The 18,311-nt window shown below is 39.3% G+C and overlaps 1 protein-coding gene across 3 annotated transcripts in view; it reads left to right on the top strand.

Annotated features, from left to right (window-relative positions):
• NECTIN3 (nectin cell adhesion molecule 3) overlaps positions 1-15,825 on the top strand; it is a 136,430-nt gene extending 120,605 nt beyond the window's left edge. Inside the window, exons 8-10 of one of the 3 annotated variants that reach the window (XR_011074332.1) lie at positions 5,271-5,333; positions 6,118-6,370; positions 15,565-15,822. Coding sequence is in view for 2 of the 3 variants with exons in the window: in XM_068546776.1 (XP_068402877.1) it covers positions 5,271-5,333; positions 6,118-6,293; positions 15,565-15,673 (348 nt within the window). In the remaining variant the exon portion in view is untranslated. Of the gene's footprint in view, positions 1-5,270; positions 5,334-6,117; positions 14,582-15,564 lie in introns of those variants that run through there. The other 2 variants (XM_068546776.1, XM_068546777.1) reach the window with 2 other exon arrangements.
• The last annotated feature ends 2,486 nt before the right edge of the window (positions 15,826-18,311 follow it).

The following is an 18,311-nucleotide window of genomic DNA, read 5'->3' as shown; positions in this document are numbered from 1 at the left end:
AAAAAAAATTCTAAATTTGAAAGGAAAAGGTTGATTAATAACACAGCACAGCACCCCTTTGACATTCACAGAGGAAACTTCACAGGCTTTTGAGAAACCCTACATTCTTAAATACCCCTATCTTTTATAGAATTCATATATGAGTTGAGAAACCCTACATTCTTAAATACCCCTATCTTTTATAGAATTCATATATGAGTTGAGAAACCCTACATTCTTAAATACCCCTATCTTTTATAGAATTCATATATGAGTTGAGAATAACAGAGACACAGCTTAACAGTTGCTATGCTCATTAACTAGCTAAATGACTATTCCATGTCAGAAATCTCCTCAGTCTTCATTCAAATTTGTGTCTCAACAAAGTTACAAATTACAACCTGTCATAACCTTGTAAAATTCACTCATGAATGGTTAAAACCAGCAAAGTTAAATCTGTGAATGCCAAGGGTCTACTGTAATAATAAGAGACATTCATGCGAGTAGCTTCAGTAATTATCGTGGAGAACAGTAACAATTATATATCTCATTAAACAAGTGCCTAATTAATGTTGTTGTAAATTTTGCTTGATTAGAACACAGTCTCTATAGTTGTTGCTCATACAACATGGCTGGCTGCTCTCACAACTATTAATAAAAGTGAAAGGGAAAATTGACTTTTGGTTCACAGTTTTAGTCATGGCTTAGAGAGGTACTTAATGGATAGGAATGTAATATCCTTTATGCCTTGAGGAATCCATACTTAGTGAATGATGTATGATAACCATTTATTCATGTGTTATTCCTTTAGTGTGGTGAAATCATATATCTATGGATTAGGAACTCAGTCACTAGAACACAAATAAGCAATTGAATATTGGAGTCGAGAAACTCCTGCATCAAGGACGATCTGTTATATTTATTGAGAATTTACTGTGTCCTTGCATCATGCCAGATTCCAGACTATGTTGGTGAATTCCCATTTGAATTCACCTCCACGTGCATGCTCCTCCAAAACGGAATGACTGTGATAAAATGGAAAGGTATAGTTTTTTTTTTTTTAAACTCAACTTTATTGAGATATAATTGACATAACACTATGACCCATTTTAAGTGTACAGTTTGATAAGCTTTGCCAATTTTATACATTCATGCAACCACTACCTCAATCAAGAACATTTCTATCACCTGAAAAACTTGTCATACACACCCTCTACCACGACCACTCCTCCTTGACACCTCAGGCAACCACTAATGTGACTTCTATCACAACATACTAGTTATGCTTTTTAAAAAGAATTTCACATAGAGGGAATCACAGCATGCTTTTTTGTGTCCAATTTCTTTAGCATTGTATTTTTGAGATCCATGTTGCTTGAATAAATTTCCTTTCATTGCTGAGTAGTATTCCATTTTATGAATACACCGTAATTTGTTTAGACATTCAACTGTTGAGGGCTGTTTTGGTTTAAGGTTTTGGGATATAAGGAATAAAAACTTTAGTTTTCTTTTTTTGTAATATCTTTGTCTGGTTTTGGTATCAGGGTGATGCTAATCTCATAAAACTAGTTACAAAGTGTTCTCTTTTCTCCCATTTGCAGAAAGAATTTAAGAGTAGTATTAATCCTTTAAATATTTGGTAGAATTTACTAGTGATTCCATCAGGGCCTGGAGTTTCTCTGTAGAAAGGACTTTGTGTCTTTCAAGACATTACAGGTGGAATCATAGTAGTTTACTAATAAATTCATTATTCATACATTCTTCATATAAATCTCTACTCTGAGATTCTCTGGTCTTATAAAAATAATGAACATTAAAATATTTGGGTATGTCTGGTGTGCTATAAGTGGCAGTGTAAAGTTACCCAAGGATGTGATGTGGACGCTTAGCAGATGGTTGAATTGGGAAGGTAGCAAAGGAGGAGAGACCAATTACAAACTAGATATGAGGTTGTGGGGTGCTTAGTTTACCTTCCCTTATTACAACCTTAGGAACTGAGGGAAGATGGATGGTCCTTCAGCAGGTTATGAGTTTTAGGTATCTTGTTAAGTGGAGGTTTTAAGAGGTAAGTTAATAATGACCTTTTAGAATTTAAGACAGTTTTAATAGATATTTTCATTTATCTCTTAAGATGGCAGATTCTTGAACATGTTTGCATGCCAGGAGGTAGGAATCCATGGCAAAAAAAAAAAAAAAGAGAGAGTTGAAAGATAAGAGAATGATATGGAAGTTCTTGTAGATGTGGGAGTGATTTGCACTAGTTAGAAGAAATCCTGCTTCCTCCAGGCTTAAGAAAATGCTGGAAGAGGCAGATGTCAGTTGGGGCTAGGAATTGGAGGGAACATTTTAGAGAAAAGTTTGGGAAGGTAGGAGAATGTGTTTAAAAAGAACAATGTTTATGGTTTATAAATCACAATGAAAGAGTCTGAGCAAAAGGGAGACATGGAAGGAAGTACAGAGCATTTTGGGGGTGAAATTATGAAACAAGAGAGAAGACCAAAAAGACTCCAACTTGGTAGTAGGGATAATGGTTCCAAATGGAACTCTAGTTTGAAGTTCTTCCACTGCCAGAGCAAGCAGAGTATCCAGGGTGATTGTAGACTTGTTGACAAAAGCAACTTGAAATCTTGGTTCTGTCATCCCCGAAAATAAACCTTAGTAACTCTAAAAGCTCTGTTTATGGGGTTTTAAAATATTATCTACATGGAAACAGATTAAAATATAACACATAGTAAAATGTAGAGGTTCTGGTTTATTTGTTGAGTCAGAGAAAGTAAAAATATTTATTAAGAAAATATATAATAAAACTTCAAAAACTAGTGTCGTTAGCACCTTGGAAGACAGGAATGAAAGTCTACATGACTTTAGTAAATCAGGAAAGTGAATATGGGTTTGTAGCTCAATAGAAATTGTTACAGTACATGTAAGTAGGGAAATCAAAATACGTATTAGAGATTCAGAGTATCCCAAGGCTTTCTGGGGAAAACCACAAGAATAATAGAATAATATATATCATGTATCCATCAGTTAAAATATTATAGGTAATTCAGTTTATATATACCAAGCACCAACCATATGAAAGGTATCATGCAAGACACTTTTCTGTAAACTGTGGTGATTAACTTTATTAAAAAAGTCAGAATATGCAACGTTTAGGGTAGTTTATGGACTAGCGGAAAGAGAGCACATGTACCAGGAATTTAGGTTAAATTTAGTTCCTTAGGTATCTTGTCAGAAGCTAAATGGCCACGTAGTGCAGAGGCAAGCACAGCATGCTCTTGCGTAGCCCTGGTCCCTAATGCAGGGCCATCCCTAGGATGTGTGGGGCTTCTGTCTATATAAAGAATTTGATTAACTATTGTACTACAAAATTTATGGGCTCATGTGAGGTATAATGATTACTGATGAAGGGTTACAATACTGGGTAGAGAAGAAGAACTTAACGTTTTGCTAATTGCCCAGTCAGTGCGAGTGAAGACTGTTCATGGTATCCAGACACCATTTCTTCCTGCTCAGTCCTAGGAATTCTCTTTTCTTGTCCAATATTTTCAAGTGTACCGCTTCGGGCTGATTTTATATCTCAGGCCATGAGAAAAGGTTACCAATGCTGCTACTGCTCATAAAGCCGTGGCTCATCTAAAATAGCCAAGAAACAAAAGAAAATGCTAATTTTAATTTTAGGTTATTTTTTTTCTGAGTCTGTTTTCCTTGGACCGGCACCATCTATGTAATTTGTGAGGCTCAGTGCAAAGCAAAAATGCAGGGCCCCTTGTTTAAAAATTAAGTATGTCAGGATGGTGATACAAGGTCCATGAAGCCGGCTCTGCCTTGGACTTTTACCAGTGTGTACTGTCAGTATCAATAGTCATGTGGGAAGCACCCTAGAATCGTGCAGAACGTGACAGGGGGAATGAATTTGTCACAGATAACTTATAATTTGGATAACATGGCATATGATATAGAATATCAAGAGTTGATAGTTCACATTTCAATGAAGTTATTGGTTAACTGTTGAATTCTTACTGTTGCAGAACCACAGGCTAGGGTGTGGGGATGGAGGAGGATGGCCAAAAGAGGTTCACTGTTTACTAGGTTGAAAGATACAGACATTAGGAACCATAAAACTGACAGAGCATGATGTCTGCTATAATGGAGGTATAAACAAGAACAATAGGAAAAGTAGGAGTAAATAAACTTTGGTGGGTAGTGTGGAAAAGCCTTTTAGGAAAAAAAAAATGACTTTATAGTCAGGCCAAGATGGGTAGTATTTCAAGTGCCAGAGGTTAAGTGGCAGACCTTCCAGACAAAAAGGACAGCATGAGCAAAGACAGTGAAATGAAGAGCGTGTTGATAGATACGCCTACATGCTGGGACTTTCAGGCATTCTTTTGTTATATTTATTGAACATCTATTTTCCAGGCACTGAGCCAGAAGCATGGGTATAAAAGTATATAGGTTTAGGAATCAGACAGGGCATCTACCACTCACCAGCTGTGTAACTGGAGACACCTTACTTAACCACTCTGAGCCCCAGTTATAGTCATCTGTAAAATAAAGACATTGGTTTTACAGAATTATTATAAAAGTTAAATGAGATAATATCTATAAATACTCCAACCAGCACCCTCAATCCAGTGAAGGAGAAAGCAAATAAATAATTGTGATAACACATGCTGTGAAAGCACGGGAAGGAGAGTGGCTCTCTCTGTCTGAGGTTTTTGTGCTTCACTTCCTGAAAGGGATGATATTTGAACTTGGGGCTGAAGGGTAAGTATGTGTTTTTAAGCGAAAGGGAAGCTGAGAAAGATTCTCTTAGGCTGAGGTTTGAAAACGATGAACCCCTTTATGATCTGTATGGGGTTGGAAGACAGGGAGTAGCAACAGGAAACGAAAGCAGACCATGTATACATCTATAAAATCTTTCATTACCACTCCAAACCCCTTTTAGTCAATTCAAAATATCAGACTCTTCCACTGAGAAAAGGCTAGAGACCTGTGCTGAACGTTACCTCAAGTAAGATGTAAACAAGTCTGCATGAGAGCTTCTGTAGCAGATGTTCTGTATATTTTCTTCCTTCTACAAGAAGTTTAGAGCCAGGAGATAGAGACAACTCTCAGGAAATGTAGTTGCTTTTCCCATCCTCATGTGGAACATTTTGCTTAGTTGGCAGACATTTAACAAGACATGATTGGCTCTTTTAAAAACAGGAGTCTTAGCGGTCTTGGTTGATCTGTCTTATCATGTGCTTGGTGCTTTAAAGTGCATGTCTTTTTCTGTCTTCTCCCTCCAGACTGAACACTTGCCTCTGCAGACTCAGTTCAAAGGAAGAGAGGTTGGCAGTCTCCAGCGCCCTGTAAGTAACATGGTCCTCTAGTAGGGTCAGCCCAGGCGGAGCCGGGGACCACCATGTTTATTAAAACACTGTTTTATTTCCATGAAATTTTGTTTTATTCACCTCTGCTATCTGAGCATCGGTGGTGTGATTTTGTAAAGTCCTTGAGATTGCTTATTCCTCTTAGAAGTAATCAAGTTTTATGAACCCAGTAACCTGACAGAGGCTCAGTACCAGACACACCATAGAGCATGAGGGAGGTTCATTTTATGGTGTCAGCTGTGACCCAGAGTCAAGGAAGAAAGGTCAAGACAAGAGGCTATTTTTTGACAGCATTTCTTATCCTCAGCCACGTTGGGCATACAGTCAAATACCAGTTCATTTCACTGTGTCTCTTCCCTAATTCCCCAGTGCTGAATCCTGAAGCTTCTTTTGGTTTTGTTTTGGTTGTTTTAGTTCTCTGTATTATCTCATGCATGGATTCCAAGCTTGAGCCTTGCTGAGAGACTCCTGCAGTTCACAACCTTGCTTTTCTCCAGTTTACCTTAACTGATACCAGTTCCAAATTTTGAAACCTGAAACTGACTACAGTCCTCATTAGTCACAATTTTCTATTTAGGAGATGCCACCACTCTTGTACAGGTATTGTAAGCAACCAGTGACTGGAAAATGTTAAGTTGTTGAACTTTACCTTGCCATTCAGTAGCTTATGTGTAATGAATTCTGTTCTTGCCTGTTTTTACCCAAGAGCTAGAAAAGATACAAACAGCTGCTCTGATAATGTAAGCAATGTTTGAATTTTTAGAATGGACTGAATAGCAGAAGATTTGACTATGAAGATGAGAATCCAGTGGGGGAAGATGGGATTCAGCAGATGTACCCCCTCTACAATCAGATATGCTCCCAAGACGGGAGTCCTGGCAAATACCATCCAAGCCGTGACCTGGAGAGAGTCTACATCAACCCACAGGAACATTACATGTGATTGTCCTCTTTCTCCAGTGGTGTTCTAACAAATGTTTATTCTTAGATTGAGGGAGAGAAACTGAGGCCAATAGGTATGATTTTATTCTGTCTCATATAAAACAATCCCAGTCTAAGTATATCAGAAGTCGTGATGAATGACTTGGAGCCAATAGCACATTTCTTCCTTTTATTAAGAGTTTCTTAATCACCAGCTGTGTTTGTGAACTTGACTCTAGCTTTGTGTGTTTCTGTGATGATGGTGTTTAACTACTAACATTTGGCCTACAATGGCATGTTCATTTAAAAGTAGAGCATCTGCCGGGGATGACAGCAGTGATTCTCCAGAACGAAAGGCCCCAGCTGGGAGTATTAACCTCACTGGGTCTCAGGCAGACCAGCCTGTTCATCTGTAACTCAAATGGGCAGGAAAAGGAGCTCAAAATCCATCTCACTAATTATTTAGTTGGGATTTGGCTTTTCCTGACATGCTTAATACAATTACAATACCTACTTACAAACAGGAGGCCTGAGAAAAGAGGCAGAATTTGTTGTTTATCCCAGAAACAATAACAAAAGGCAGTTCAGACCTTCAAGTCTGTTGGTTTCTTTTAGACTCTTGTGATATTGTAATATGCGTTCCTTCTTGATCACCAAGGTCCTGAGGGATGCATATTTCTTGCTATTATCGGCCTAGTCTTGATGAGCTGTGTGCTAACCAGGGTTCTTCTCTTACTCGGTCATTGTTCCCACAGTTGTGTTCTTTATAGTCCAGATTAGCCTATTTCCCACCTATTAAATTCTAGAAGCCCTGTCTAACTGGTGGACAGCCTTGAGCCTTGAGCCCTCTTTTCTGTGGTGTTGTATATGACAGGCTCAGCTTTCGCTACTGAAACTTCTTTCAAACTAATCCTATCCACACAGGCTTTGGCTACCCTTTGCATTCTTCAGACTTTTTATTGTCTGTGTTTTATCTACCTCAGAAAAAAGCCTGCTGGAAAATCACCATGTAATAACCCCTACTCTTAAAACCCAGGTAGAGAATTTGAAAACCTAAAAAAACAAAAAGCGCCTTTAATGTGGCATATGTGCTAAACCCACATGTGGTCCTTGATCCCTCTTCCCCTACTTTAACTGGTCAATAATAAGAGTAAAGAGATACTAAAACGCAAATAATACAGTGACTGACTTACCAGTCTGGAGTTGTCTCACTTCCCTTTGCCAGCTTTTCCTTGATGAGCTTGAAGGTAGCAATTATAGTGGGGTGAGCAGAGGAAGGAACACAGGTACATGTGCAAGTGTCAATCATCTGCCCTCATATCTTAAGAAAAGCATTGCTTTACTATGTGTTCTGGAAGATTATGGGTCTGTCACAGATATAAAAAACACTGCAGACTTGTCATGTATTAGGAAAGAGTGACATAAGCACTAAAATACAATAGTACACGTTTCCAACCTAAGCTTCAAGGGAATAGGAGAATATTAACATAGATTTCTAATGGGATACCAAAGATACATTATGATTCGCAGTTTGCTGGCTCTAGTTCTTGCTTGTGTGTTTGTTTCCTTTCTTCAGTTACCATGCTTTGTCAGACAGATTATCCAGGTTGTTCTACAGTAGTAATACACCACCCCCCTCCATTACCTGGGTGACCAGCAATTCTGTAAAAGATGATAGTTACATGGAATCAAAGGGTAAATTCCAAGGACCATCATTGCTGTTTCACTGTGTTACCTCAGAGTTAGTGTACTGCCCTTGCTAGCAAGCTGACACAGAAAGATACCCGACTTTATTACTTGGAATCCCATCAGTGAGTTAATGTAACTGAAGGTGTAGGGATCCTTGCAGTTGTTTTCCAACAGAAAGATGACTCTAGTCAGAGCTCTCCTTGATAAGGAAGTGTTTTATACATACTAGATGTTACAGAGGAGGATACTGTGGTGCATTGCCTCCTTTAGTGAGCTTTAAAAATGTCTTACACATTGGGGATGGTTTCTAGGTGCTGCTGGGTAGCAGGTTGTTGAATTAGTGTCACAAAAGTAGACCCTGGACCTAGAGGGGAGTTGAGATGTCTTCATTTGCACTAGGGAAAGAGAGTTGGAAGCACTGAGTTTCAGAGCCCTTTGACCTGTCTTCTACCCTCCCTACCATCAAGAAGCCACTATTGCAATTTTTAACATTCTCAGTGTAGTTATAGAAAAGAAATCTCAGGATGTAGACACTTCTCTCAGCAGCCAGCTAGTTCAATATCCTCTTTGCCTCTCTGTCAGCTATGATATTTCTTTAACAGACTGGTAGATTTTATAGCTGTTGGCCCCTTACATGGGTCACAGAAGGTATATAATTGCTTATCCTGGTGGCTCCCATCTGTTCTCTCTAAATACTGAGTGGAATAGAGCTCAGTATTTTAAAGGAGCTTTAAAGGGCTTTGATCAGCCAGCCCCCTCAAGGAAAAAATGCCATCCAAAATTAGCCTGTTGATCTCTAAATTTGGAGGCTAGACCACTTGACGATGGCCATTTAAATTTGGAAGTTAGACTCTTAAAGGTCAGTGAGTGAGGCTTAAGGATATAAGCCACAGCTGCTACTAGATACTCTTCCCATAACTGGTTTATTAAAACGCACTGAAACAGAAATGAATCCCCGGAGTGCTTATCCACTTACGGTTGCAGTTTTGCGTTTCAAGGGGGAGTGTGCATGCTCCATCTTAAACACACAGCCTTGATTGCCTATTTTGTAGGCGGCCCAAGCTCCAGGGGCGTGCGTCACCGCTGCAGTAGCAGATCACCAGGTCCTTTGCACACCACACTAAAATAAAGCATCTGTACCAGTTAGGATTGCCCTGACATAATGGGATAAGAATTTAGGTTAATTCTTAAATGGCAGTGATTTATTTTCTATGAGGACTCCCCTATCCCTGGCCGCCTTATATGTTCTAAAATTGAAGAAGTCCATGCTCTTTAGGACATGTAATATAAAATTCTTACCTGTGCTAGGCCTCCCTGTAACATGCACATAGTAGATACTAAAGAAATGTGCTGTAAACTAAATGAACTGGTCCCCTCGTTAATTTTTTATGGCCTTGTTTACTCATAGGGATAACGTATTTTTTCATCCATCTTTTGAGAATGATTTCCTAATTCCTCTTTCACAGTAGTGTAAAATTTACTATTTTGTTTTTCATTGTGCAGTTTTCCCCTGCAGTGTGCTGGTCTCTCAGTGCTGTTCTTTATATCCAATAGAGCCTTTCTTCAAGCCTCTTTTTCCCTGGGGCATAGAGGATAGGCCATTATACCAAGAATCAGAAGAATAGGTTCTACTCCCACTTAATCTGTCTAGGACATCAGTTGCCCCTATCTGTAAAGCAGAGATTGTAATACTTTCCCTGTCAGCCTCTCAGAAATGTGGGGAGAGTTAAAGAAGATAATAATGGATGGGAAATTGTAAGTTCTCTTCAAATGAAAATACCCATGACTCTATTACTGTTGCATATTGAACCTGAACTCCCAGCACCCTTGCCAGCATTTTGAGTACCATAGCGTCTCCCCAGGGAGAACCAAGTGGCAGATGAAAATTTCAGTTCGAGCTAATTTGAGTATAGCCAAGTGCAAGTGGAAGACATCCCTTTCCTATAATAAGCATTTGTCATATGGAAAGCTTGATACCTGGATTTTAGCCTTTTAAGCTCTGTTGACCTGTGGTTGCTCTTATTTAACAGATTACTGCTAATAATAGCTACCATTATTGAGTATGTAGTATGGACTGGATTCCAGGGCAAGCACCTTACAAGAATCATCTCACTGACTAGAACCAAACTCCTGTTTTGTCCCCTTCCAGGAGACCCTGTGGGGAGAGACAGCCTCCCATTCCTATGCTGCACACCCACAGACCACACTAATCATCAGTCAGCTGTTACTTCTTTTAAGTCTGCTTTTGAGGAGTGGTGTTAGGGAAGAGGCTTTCTTGATTTTTTTGGAAAACAGAGGTGTAAGAGGGTACATGGAAGAAAACCATAAAAAAAAATGTTTACTGAGAAGAAAGCAATTGCATGTGCTCGTTTTTATTTACTTTTCGAACTTCTCAAAAAGCTCAGAAAGAGTCTCATACCCATTAGATTAACCATCTCTGCAAAAATAACCAACCGAATAATTAAAGCCACTCCATCCCAGTTGGTTCGGTCTTAGAGGGCACAAACTTCTAACATCTCTTCCTCAGCTTAGTAATTTGATATACTTACTGCCCCTTTGCGTTTGTTTCACCTTTATTGAACTCCCAGGGGGTGGTGGCACTCTTAACAGTGGACAGAAGGAGAGCTGGCTCTGGTAGAAAGCCAGAAGAAGAGGAGGAAGGGTGTGAAAGTAGAAATGTCAGGGCCCCCACCTGTGGTTCAGCTCTATGCTTCTCTTGTTCCTGTGCTGAACTGGCAACACCCTTCATCCTTGGGCCATTTACAGACTACCTAGGAGGACCAGGGGCTTCCGGTTCTTCTGTTAAACTAGAAACTGCTATTTGTAAGCCTACTCAACTATGGACTATGCCTGGATGAATCTTACGGCCCCTGAAAGGTACTTGTGTTCCCTCCATTAAAGAAAATTGTTGTAAGTTGGACTTTGCCAATTTGGTCACTTGCAATTATTAGGTGGTTTAGTGGCCTTCAGTAGGTAGGGGTTGGGTGAGGGCTGTACGTCTCCTCCCCACCAACCTTACCAGGTGGTATATTACACTGAAATCAGATTTTAAGCCAGTGTCTGCATCATTCATCTTTATAAACACTCAGGCACCAGAACAGACATCCTGTACTAGTCAACCTGCCATGTAAGCTTGAAAGAGTCCCCACTCCATTCTTTTAGAGAACCCAATGATATCTTATGTAAAAGGGTTATTAGAAATGAATCCAATAATGTTACAGCAGATTTGGTGTCAGGCAGCCTGATTTCTGTTCAACTTCTAGACATAGAACAGGTTAGTAATCTAGGAAACTTAGGGCTAGTGGGCTTGCTAGAGCTTTATGCCCTCTTCGTGAAAGGGATGGAGTGCCCTATGGTATTTGGGCCAATCCACATACATTTAACACTACTAACTTGACCACTGAAAAAAATCACTTATTAACAAAGTCTCTGGCGCTGAGTTCTTGTGGTAGTAGCCTCTGAAGTGACTTGAGTTTTTCAAATGCTAACTAACAACTTTTGGAGGGTGTATTCCCAACTAGGAGACTTTAAATGTTAACTAAACACTCCTAGGGTGTATATTAAGACCAATTAACATGTGCCAAAATAATTCAAATTACATTCAACATAACAATTTCTTAAGGATTCCTTGTGTTATCACACCTTCACAGTGGGGTGAGGTATATTCACTGCTCTAATGTCAACCACCTGCTGGCATTTCACCTTAATAGCGGCAGCCTTTTCCTTGTTAGAGGTGTGTGTGTGTATGCATCAGAGAGAGAGAAAGACAGGCAGAGGGGAGAGAAGCCGACTTAAAATTCACAGTTGAAAAACATTTTGGAGTTCACACATACAACAGAACCCTCACATCTACAAACATCTCACTATTTCAGGCCCATTTTATTATCTTTGCTTTTGCATTATCTCTGTAAAAAGGTTAGAGGTAGGAACAGAGGCCATATTTACCTTGACAGTGGAAATATATAAAATATTAGGTTTATTTCTACTGTATTTCCACTTATTAGGTTAGTTATTCTCTACTCACGTTTGTTTGACTGTGGAAGTTTGGAGCTGAGTAGACTAGAATAAAAGAGAATGTCAAAAATTCAGATGACACTAAACATTTTTTTATCAAACATTATCAATTGAGACCATGATGTGGAAGTTCCTTCTATATCTCAGGGAGAAGGGAAACCACCACTGACAAATAAAAGGATTCTCCATTCCATTGGTTGGGAATAAATCACTTCCATTGGTCCATTCCCCAGAATAGTCAGTGTTTGGGGGCTAAAGCCATGATATATATCAAATTACATACCTACCTACCTCCCTACACCAAAAAGCTCTAGTTATATGCAGTATCTGGTACCTCTAGCTGTGAGGTATAGGGATAAATGCGTGAGTTTCAGGGGAACAGATGTTGTGAATATTTATGGAAAAAGGCAGCATCTCCTTGAGTTAAAGGTTGGCAGGGCCCTGTCCTCTAAGTGCTCCCATTCTAGAGCTGTGTTGTTTACAGTTGCCACTTGCACATGATTTACATGGCATGTCCTTTGGACCCAAGGAGATAGACTAATGGACTTGAAGTTATTATTAGATTACAACTGCCATCCCAAACAATCTTCAATAAACAAAAACCAGCTTCCTGAGATGTTTCAGTGTTTTACTCCATCTAGAGGCAGGAGACTGAACAGTTCCCTTCTTGAGGTTTTTCCCAGCCTTACCATTTAAAGATTTTATGATCAGGTTCCCTGTGGCCCAGCAGGACACTTGGTATCATGGCCTAGACCGGTTGTATTTATTATCATGGCACAGGACTGAACTGTAAAGTCGATTAGAGGAGGCCTCGAGGGAAAGCCCCCTTGGGAATCCAGAACATCAGATTGGCTACACTGGCTTAGAACTGTGGCCTATCCTGCTACAAATATGTCTGACACCCATGAAGAAATGTTTTATGTGTCTCCTCCAGAGGTTAGGAATGAACTTCAAACATTCGTTATGTCCCTTAATAACTCACAGTGGGTCTATAAAGCCCAGGGTTCCACTGATTCCCAAATGCATGGGCATCACTATTTTGGTTTTCATTATTCTTGCCAATAATGACCAGCTTTTTTTTTTTTTTTTTTTTAATCCACCTAACACATTAATCAGGCTAAGTTAATTTCTTCTCACAAGTCATGTTGATGGCTCCATGTCCATCATATTTTAACTACAGGCAGCAGTATTTTGTCCTAAATGCATTGGTTTGCGCTTACCCACACTGTGGCTCATTAATGCCTCTTTTTTCACATGGTTTCATGAGAACTTATTGCTGTATTCCCTTCAACTGAGCATTTCAATACCCAGAAGAGCATTTGTCATCTTAGGTTTCACTGTGTACTTGAAATTCCACGTCCTTTGTAAAAAAATGTTAAGTAGGTGGTGTTGCTACTGAATCCCTGGATTATTCCACTTGTCTATCCAGAAAAGTTCCTGTTTATCCTCTACCTTCTTTTTCTATTCCTGAGCCGAAGCTTAAGACATAACATCTGCTCCTGCCTATTCATTTTCCATGTGGTCTTAACCTCTTAACTTCCTTACTTCTCAGTTTCATCCCTGTAAGTTAGTACTCTCCGCCTCACAGAGGTTTTATGGAGGGGGAAAAATAAGGTGTTTGAGGGTTGTCTTCAAGAGAGCTCCTACTTTTAAAGCGATTTTATAAAAGCCCCTTGGCTTAGAAATGAGAAACTCTATAGCTATTATTTTTTCCTATCCTTGTTTTGCTGTTTTTATTTCTGGAAAGTGATCTCTGTCTGAGTAGAGTCTGTACCCTGGTTTTAACTTTCTTCCCATTACCCCCTTTCACACTGAAATTGTCCTCTCTACCTTGTCCATCCTCTGAACTTTTTACCTACAGAGCCAAAACTAGTTATCCCACAACAAATCCCACATGCTCTTACTTCCATGATTGAATAAATTAATGTCCTCCAGAAAGAGGCATCTGGCTCTGGACATAAGAAGTCAGAAGGTAAATGAGGTCTCACTCTGGCACTGGCAAGATCTCACCATGGTACCTTGGTTCTCCCTGTATAAACTAAGGTTAATTCTGCTATTTCACAGCACCTGGGTGTTATGAGTCTTGACAAAAAAAAAAAAATGATGAAAAGTATTTTTCAAATGTCCTGTACTATATAAACGCGTAGTGAATAATCTGGAGAGTCCTCAGGTAGAAATGTGTTCTTGTGTAGCTCAATTCAGATTACTAATCCACCCATTGTTTTCAAAAGAAATGTTTTACTAACCTGTTCTTTTTCTTTTTAAAGTGAAAATTAGTTTCTAATCATTTGAACTATTTTGATTTTTCCGTATGGGAAGAGATCAATAGTATACAGAAAATACCCAAATTGTATTTTAAGTGTTAAAACTGAAAGGGTTTCATAACAATGTAGTGGGATAAGGAGGAGGATTCTAGCTCAAATGTGGCAAGAAATAGAAATACTAAGATTAGCTTTGATTCTGAGATTGTATTATAAATAGATGTTAATGTGGTTGTTTTTAGATACTCTTTATTTTTAAGTTACCAGAAATCGTCTTTTATTTTTGAAGTTTTGAACTGTGTGGTTCTTGACACGTTTTGAATAAAGCTTTTATCAACTAAACTTTTTCATTATCAATAAATCAGATATTAAAATACATATAAAAATTAATAGCCTAATTATATGACTGTAAAATTCAAGATTTAAAGAACATCTTTTATAGAAATAGTAGATTTCTATACTGGAGTCCTTTTAAAAAATGATTTTAAAAATAGTAATAGGAGTACTTTTATACTTCAAGCAGTATTAGAAATATTTTTAAAAGATGTGACAAGTTACATATTATTGTAATTGCTTGTGGAAAACAATACTTTTTTAACGAAACTAAATTTATTCCACTTAAATAATCGTTCTTCATTCCTGATTAGTCCTTAGGTGTTAAAGTGTCCCTTCTTTTATGAAATGATATCGATGCTAGATGGTAGCTTTTTAAATGTTCTTATTTTAAAGAAAGAGTTGGCATCTCTGATGGATCCCTGTATTTTGTTTTAGGGATGGATGCTTTATTGGCCTGTGAAATCTCAAAATCTAGGAACCATTTTAAAACAAACAAACGTTTTATTGAGATACCATAATTTTCATCCTCTTAACTTGTAAAACTCAGTGCTTTTTAGTTATTCAGAGAGTTGTGTAATCATCACCAAAGTCAATTTTAGAATATTCTCATCACCCCAGAAAGAAACCCACTCCCAGCTGCTCCCTGCCTCCATTCCTCCTTCCCCTTCCCAGTCCCTGGCAACACCAGTCTACTTTCGGTCTCTTGTGAATTTCCCTGTTCTGGACATTATATGTAAATGGAATCCTATAATGTGTAGGCTTCTTTCACTTAGCATAGTGTTTTCAAGGTTCAACCATGGTGTAGCATTTATCACTCATTTCTTTTTATTGCCGAATAATATTCCATTTTATAGATACGCCACATTTTATCCATTCGTCAGTTGAGGGACATTTGGGTTGTTTCCACTTTTTGGAAATAATTATGAATTATTCATGTACAAGTCTTTGTGTGAACATAATGTGTTTATTTTTCTTCCATATATACCTAGGAGTGGAGTTGCTAGATCATATGGAAGCTCTGGCTTAACGTTTGGAGGAACTGCCAGACTATTTGGCAAAGATGCTGCACTATTTTACATTCCCACCAACAGTGTATGAGGTTCCAGGGTTCCAGTTTCTGCACATCCTCACCAACACTTGTTGTCTGTCCTTTTTGATTATAGCTGTCCTAGTAGGTGTGAAGTGCTACCTCACTGTGTATTTTATTTTAATTTCCCTGACTGCTAATGATGTTTGTTTGTTTTCTACAACCCATTAAAAATGTAAAGCCATTCTTAGCTCATGGGTCCTATTGAAGGCTGGATTTGACCTACAGGTAGCCAACCTCTGACCTAGAGGGTAGAATTAGTAAACAAAAACATTAAAGCAGTATTATAAATACACTCTGTATGTTCAAGAATGTAGAGGAAAGTGTGAGCCATTTAAAGGGAGATGTGGGACATTAAAAAGAATACATGTGGTAGGGCACTGATAAATCGGCTTGCTGGATTTAAAAAAAAAAACAAACAAAAAAAACTTGGTTTGCAACATTTGTTGATTTCCACGGCCAGTGTTAAGCTATTGACATGACACCACTGAACTTGAAGTTGGTAAGGGACATACACAATTGGCACCTGCAAGCTGGTGCCAGCTGACTGTAGCACGTTGCTGACGTAAACCGTCTCTAACTGCACATGTGACATAGAGTAATCAGGAACTAGAGCTACCTACCATCTACCTGGCTGTCATCGGCCTTGTCCACTCCTACAACCATTAGGAGGGAGACTGTCTCCCTTCCTATTATATTATTAGACTCCCAAATAGCCTTTGATTCTTTCTCAGCCTTCATTACTCTGGAATCATGGCCACATTTCCACAAGACAGATAGGTGCATACACATGCACACTCCCCAGAATGTCAAAAAAGTGTTGGAATGAAGTCAGAGCAACAAAGGGGAACATGTTACGATCCATCCAGAAAACTTATTGGAAAATATACTTTAGTTAGGTGTTGAATGGATAGGAAATGGCCGGTAAACAAAAGAGCAGACATATTCCACACAAACAGATGGTTTGGGCAAGAATTCAAAAGTGGGAGTCAAAAAAAAGTTGGATGAGTCTTCATGTTTAGACACAGAATCGTGAATTCTTGCAATCGGATATTTTGCCTCTGAATTTCTTCTCCCCAAAGGTTCTGGGCAAAGCCTCAACTTGAGATTTATGCTTTTACCAAAAAGCACCACATAAGGAAAAAAAAATTCCTTCTACACCTGAAATTGCTGCAAGAAAGCTCTAGAGAAATTAGATGGCAAATCATCCAGAAAATAAGTAGTTCATATCTCAGACTTTAGCCCTTTGAAATTCCAGTCTAACATGTTTCCAAATTGGCATTAGTTCATGAACCGTGATTAAGAACAAACCAGCCTTCTTGTCCACAGTCTCCTGCCTCCCTGCTTCTAAACACTTCCTTTCCTACTGATGGTAAAGCCCAAAGTTACAGTGTGGGATTGATGCTGTTGACCAGTATTTGTCAGCTCAAATCAAAAGCGAAGCAAAACGATGCTTTGCTAGGCAGAAGTGGTCATTATGTTACCTCACCTGGCTGCTCATTAGGATAACTGCATCCACCTGCCTTGCTAGGCAGTGGCACACCTGGCCTTTATTATGTGGGATTCTATCACGTGGAGTACTATCCTACTGCCATTTGTGGTGCTTTCATCATTGCTGAACACCTTAGTGATGCCAAAGCTCCTCGCTAGCATATTCCTGATGGCCTTGGTACATGGTATTTCCTCCAGGCCTTTCTTTGGTTGGTTTTCAGGCCTCTCATAATATATAATATATCTACTCTGGTATGTTCACATCCTGAGCCCTTTAATTCTTTCCTCCTCAATCTGCCAAGACATTCTGGCATTCCAACTTCACTTAGTATATGGGCCATTGCTTTTTCCATGCTTCTAGGTACTGTCCTAGACACCATCTCCTGGGGTTCTTGCCAAACTGTAAATCCTGTATCTCTGGAGTGTGTTCCCAAATCAATAAACTCTCCCTCATCCAGTCTTACGTTCCAGCTCCTCTCAGTCAAGCAGCCTCAGAATCCAGTCCCACTGGTACAGCCCTGCGTCTGCCAGGGGATGTTGGCTAGGCCTTGCAGCTTCTTTGGAGTAAAGTCCCTTTTCTCCCTTATCAGGTCCAGCATGACCCTGGGTGATTATGTTGGAACTTAATCCTACTTAGAGGCCTAATAGCCAGGAGGAGAGGTAGAGGCAGATCTTGAGTAGGGCACTTGCTGTCTTGAAGGGGGGCAGTGGTGTCTGTGTTGATTCCAAGCAAGAGGAAAGTGCTGACAGGCTCAGAGAATTCAGAGGAATTAGAGAACAAACAACAGCCCCGATTTGCCCAGGACTGTCACACTTTTATCACAGCAAGTCCCACATCCCAGGAAACCCCTCAGTCACTGGAAATCAGGATAGTTGGTCACCCTAGGACTCTGGGGATTCAAATTTTTCAGGGGAATCTTCCTAGATATTCCCATCCCAAGTGTCAGGACCTCCTTTTCCCCCAATGAGTAACAGGTCTGCTTGGTTAGGTATTTAACCGTCTCTGGAGATCAGCACCAGATTTACTCCTGAGCTTGGGCCTCAGCTGCAGGATATGAGAGCCTCTTTGTCAACTACCAGGGAGATCCTCTGACTTTCATATTTGACTTTCCATTGCCTATTAATTGCCTGCAGTTTTCCATTATCTTTTTTGTTATC

The sequence above is a fragment of the Eschrichtius robustus genome, chromosome 6, assembly GCF_028021215.1.
Source record: "Eschrichtius robustus isolate mEscRob2 chromosome 6, mEscRob2.pri, whole genome shotgun sequence".
NCBI classification, from domain to species: domain Eukaryota; kingdom Metazoa; phylum Chordata; class Mammalia; order Artiodactyla; family Eschrichtiidae; genus Eschrichtius; species Eschrichtius robustus.
The sequence above is the reverse complement of the archived record's forward strand: the minus strand, read 5'-3'. Positions and strand labels throughout refer to the sequence as shown.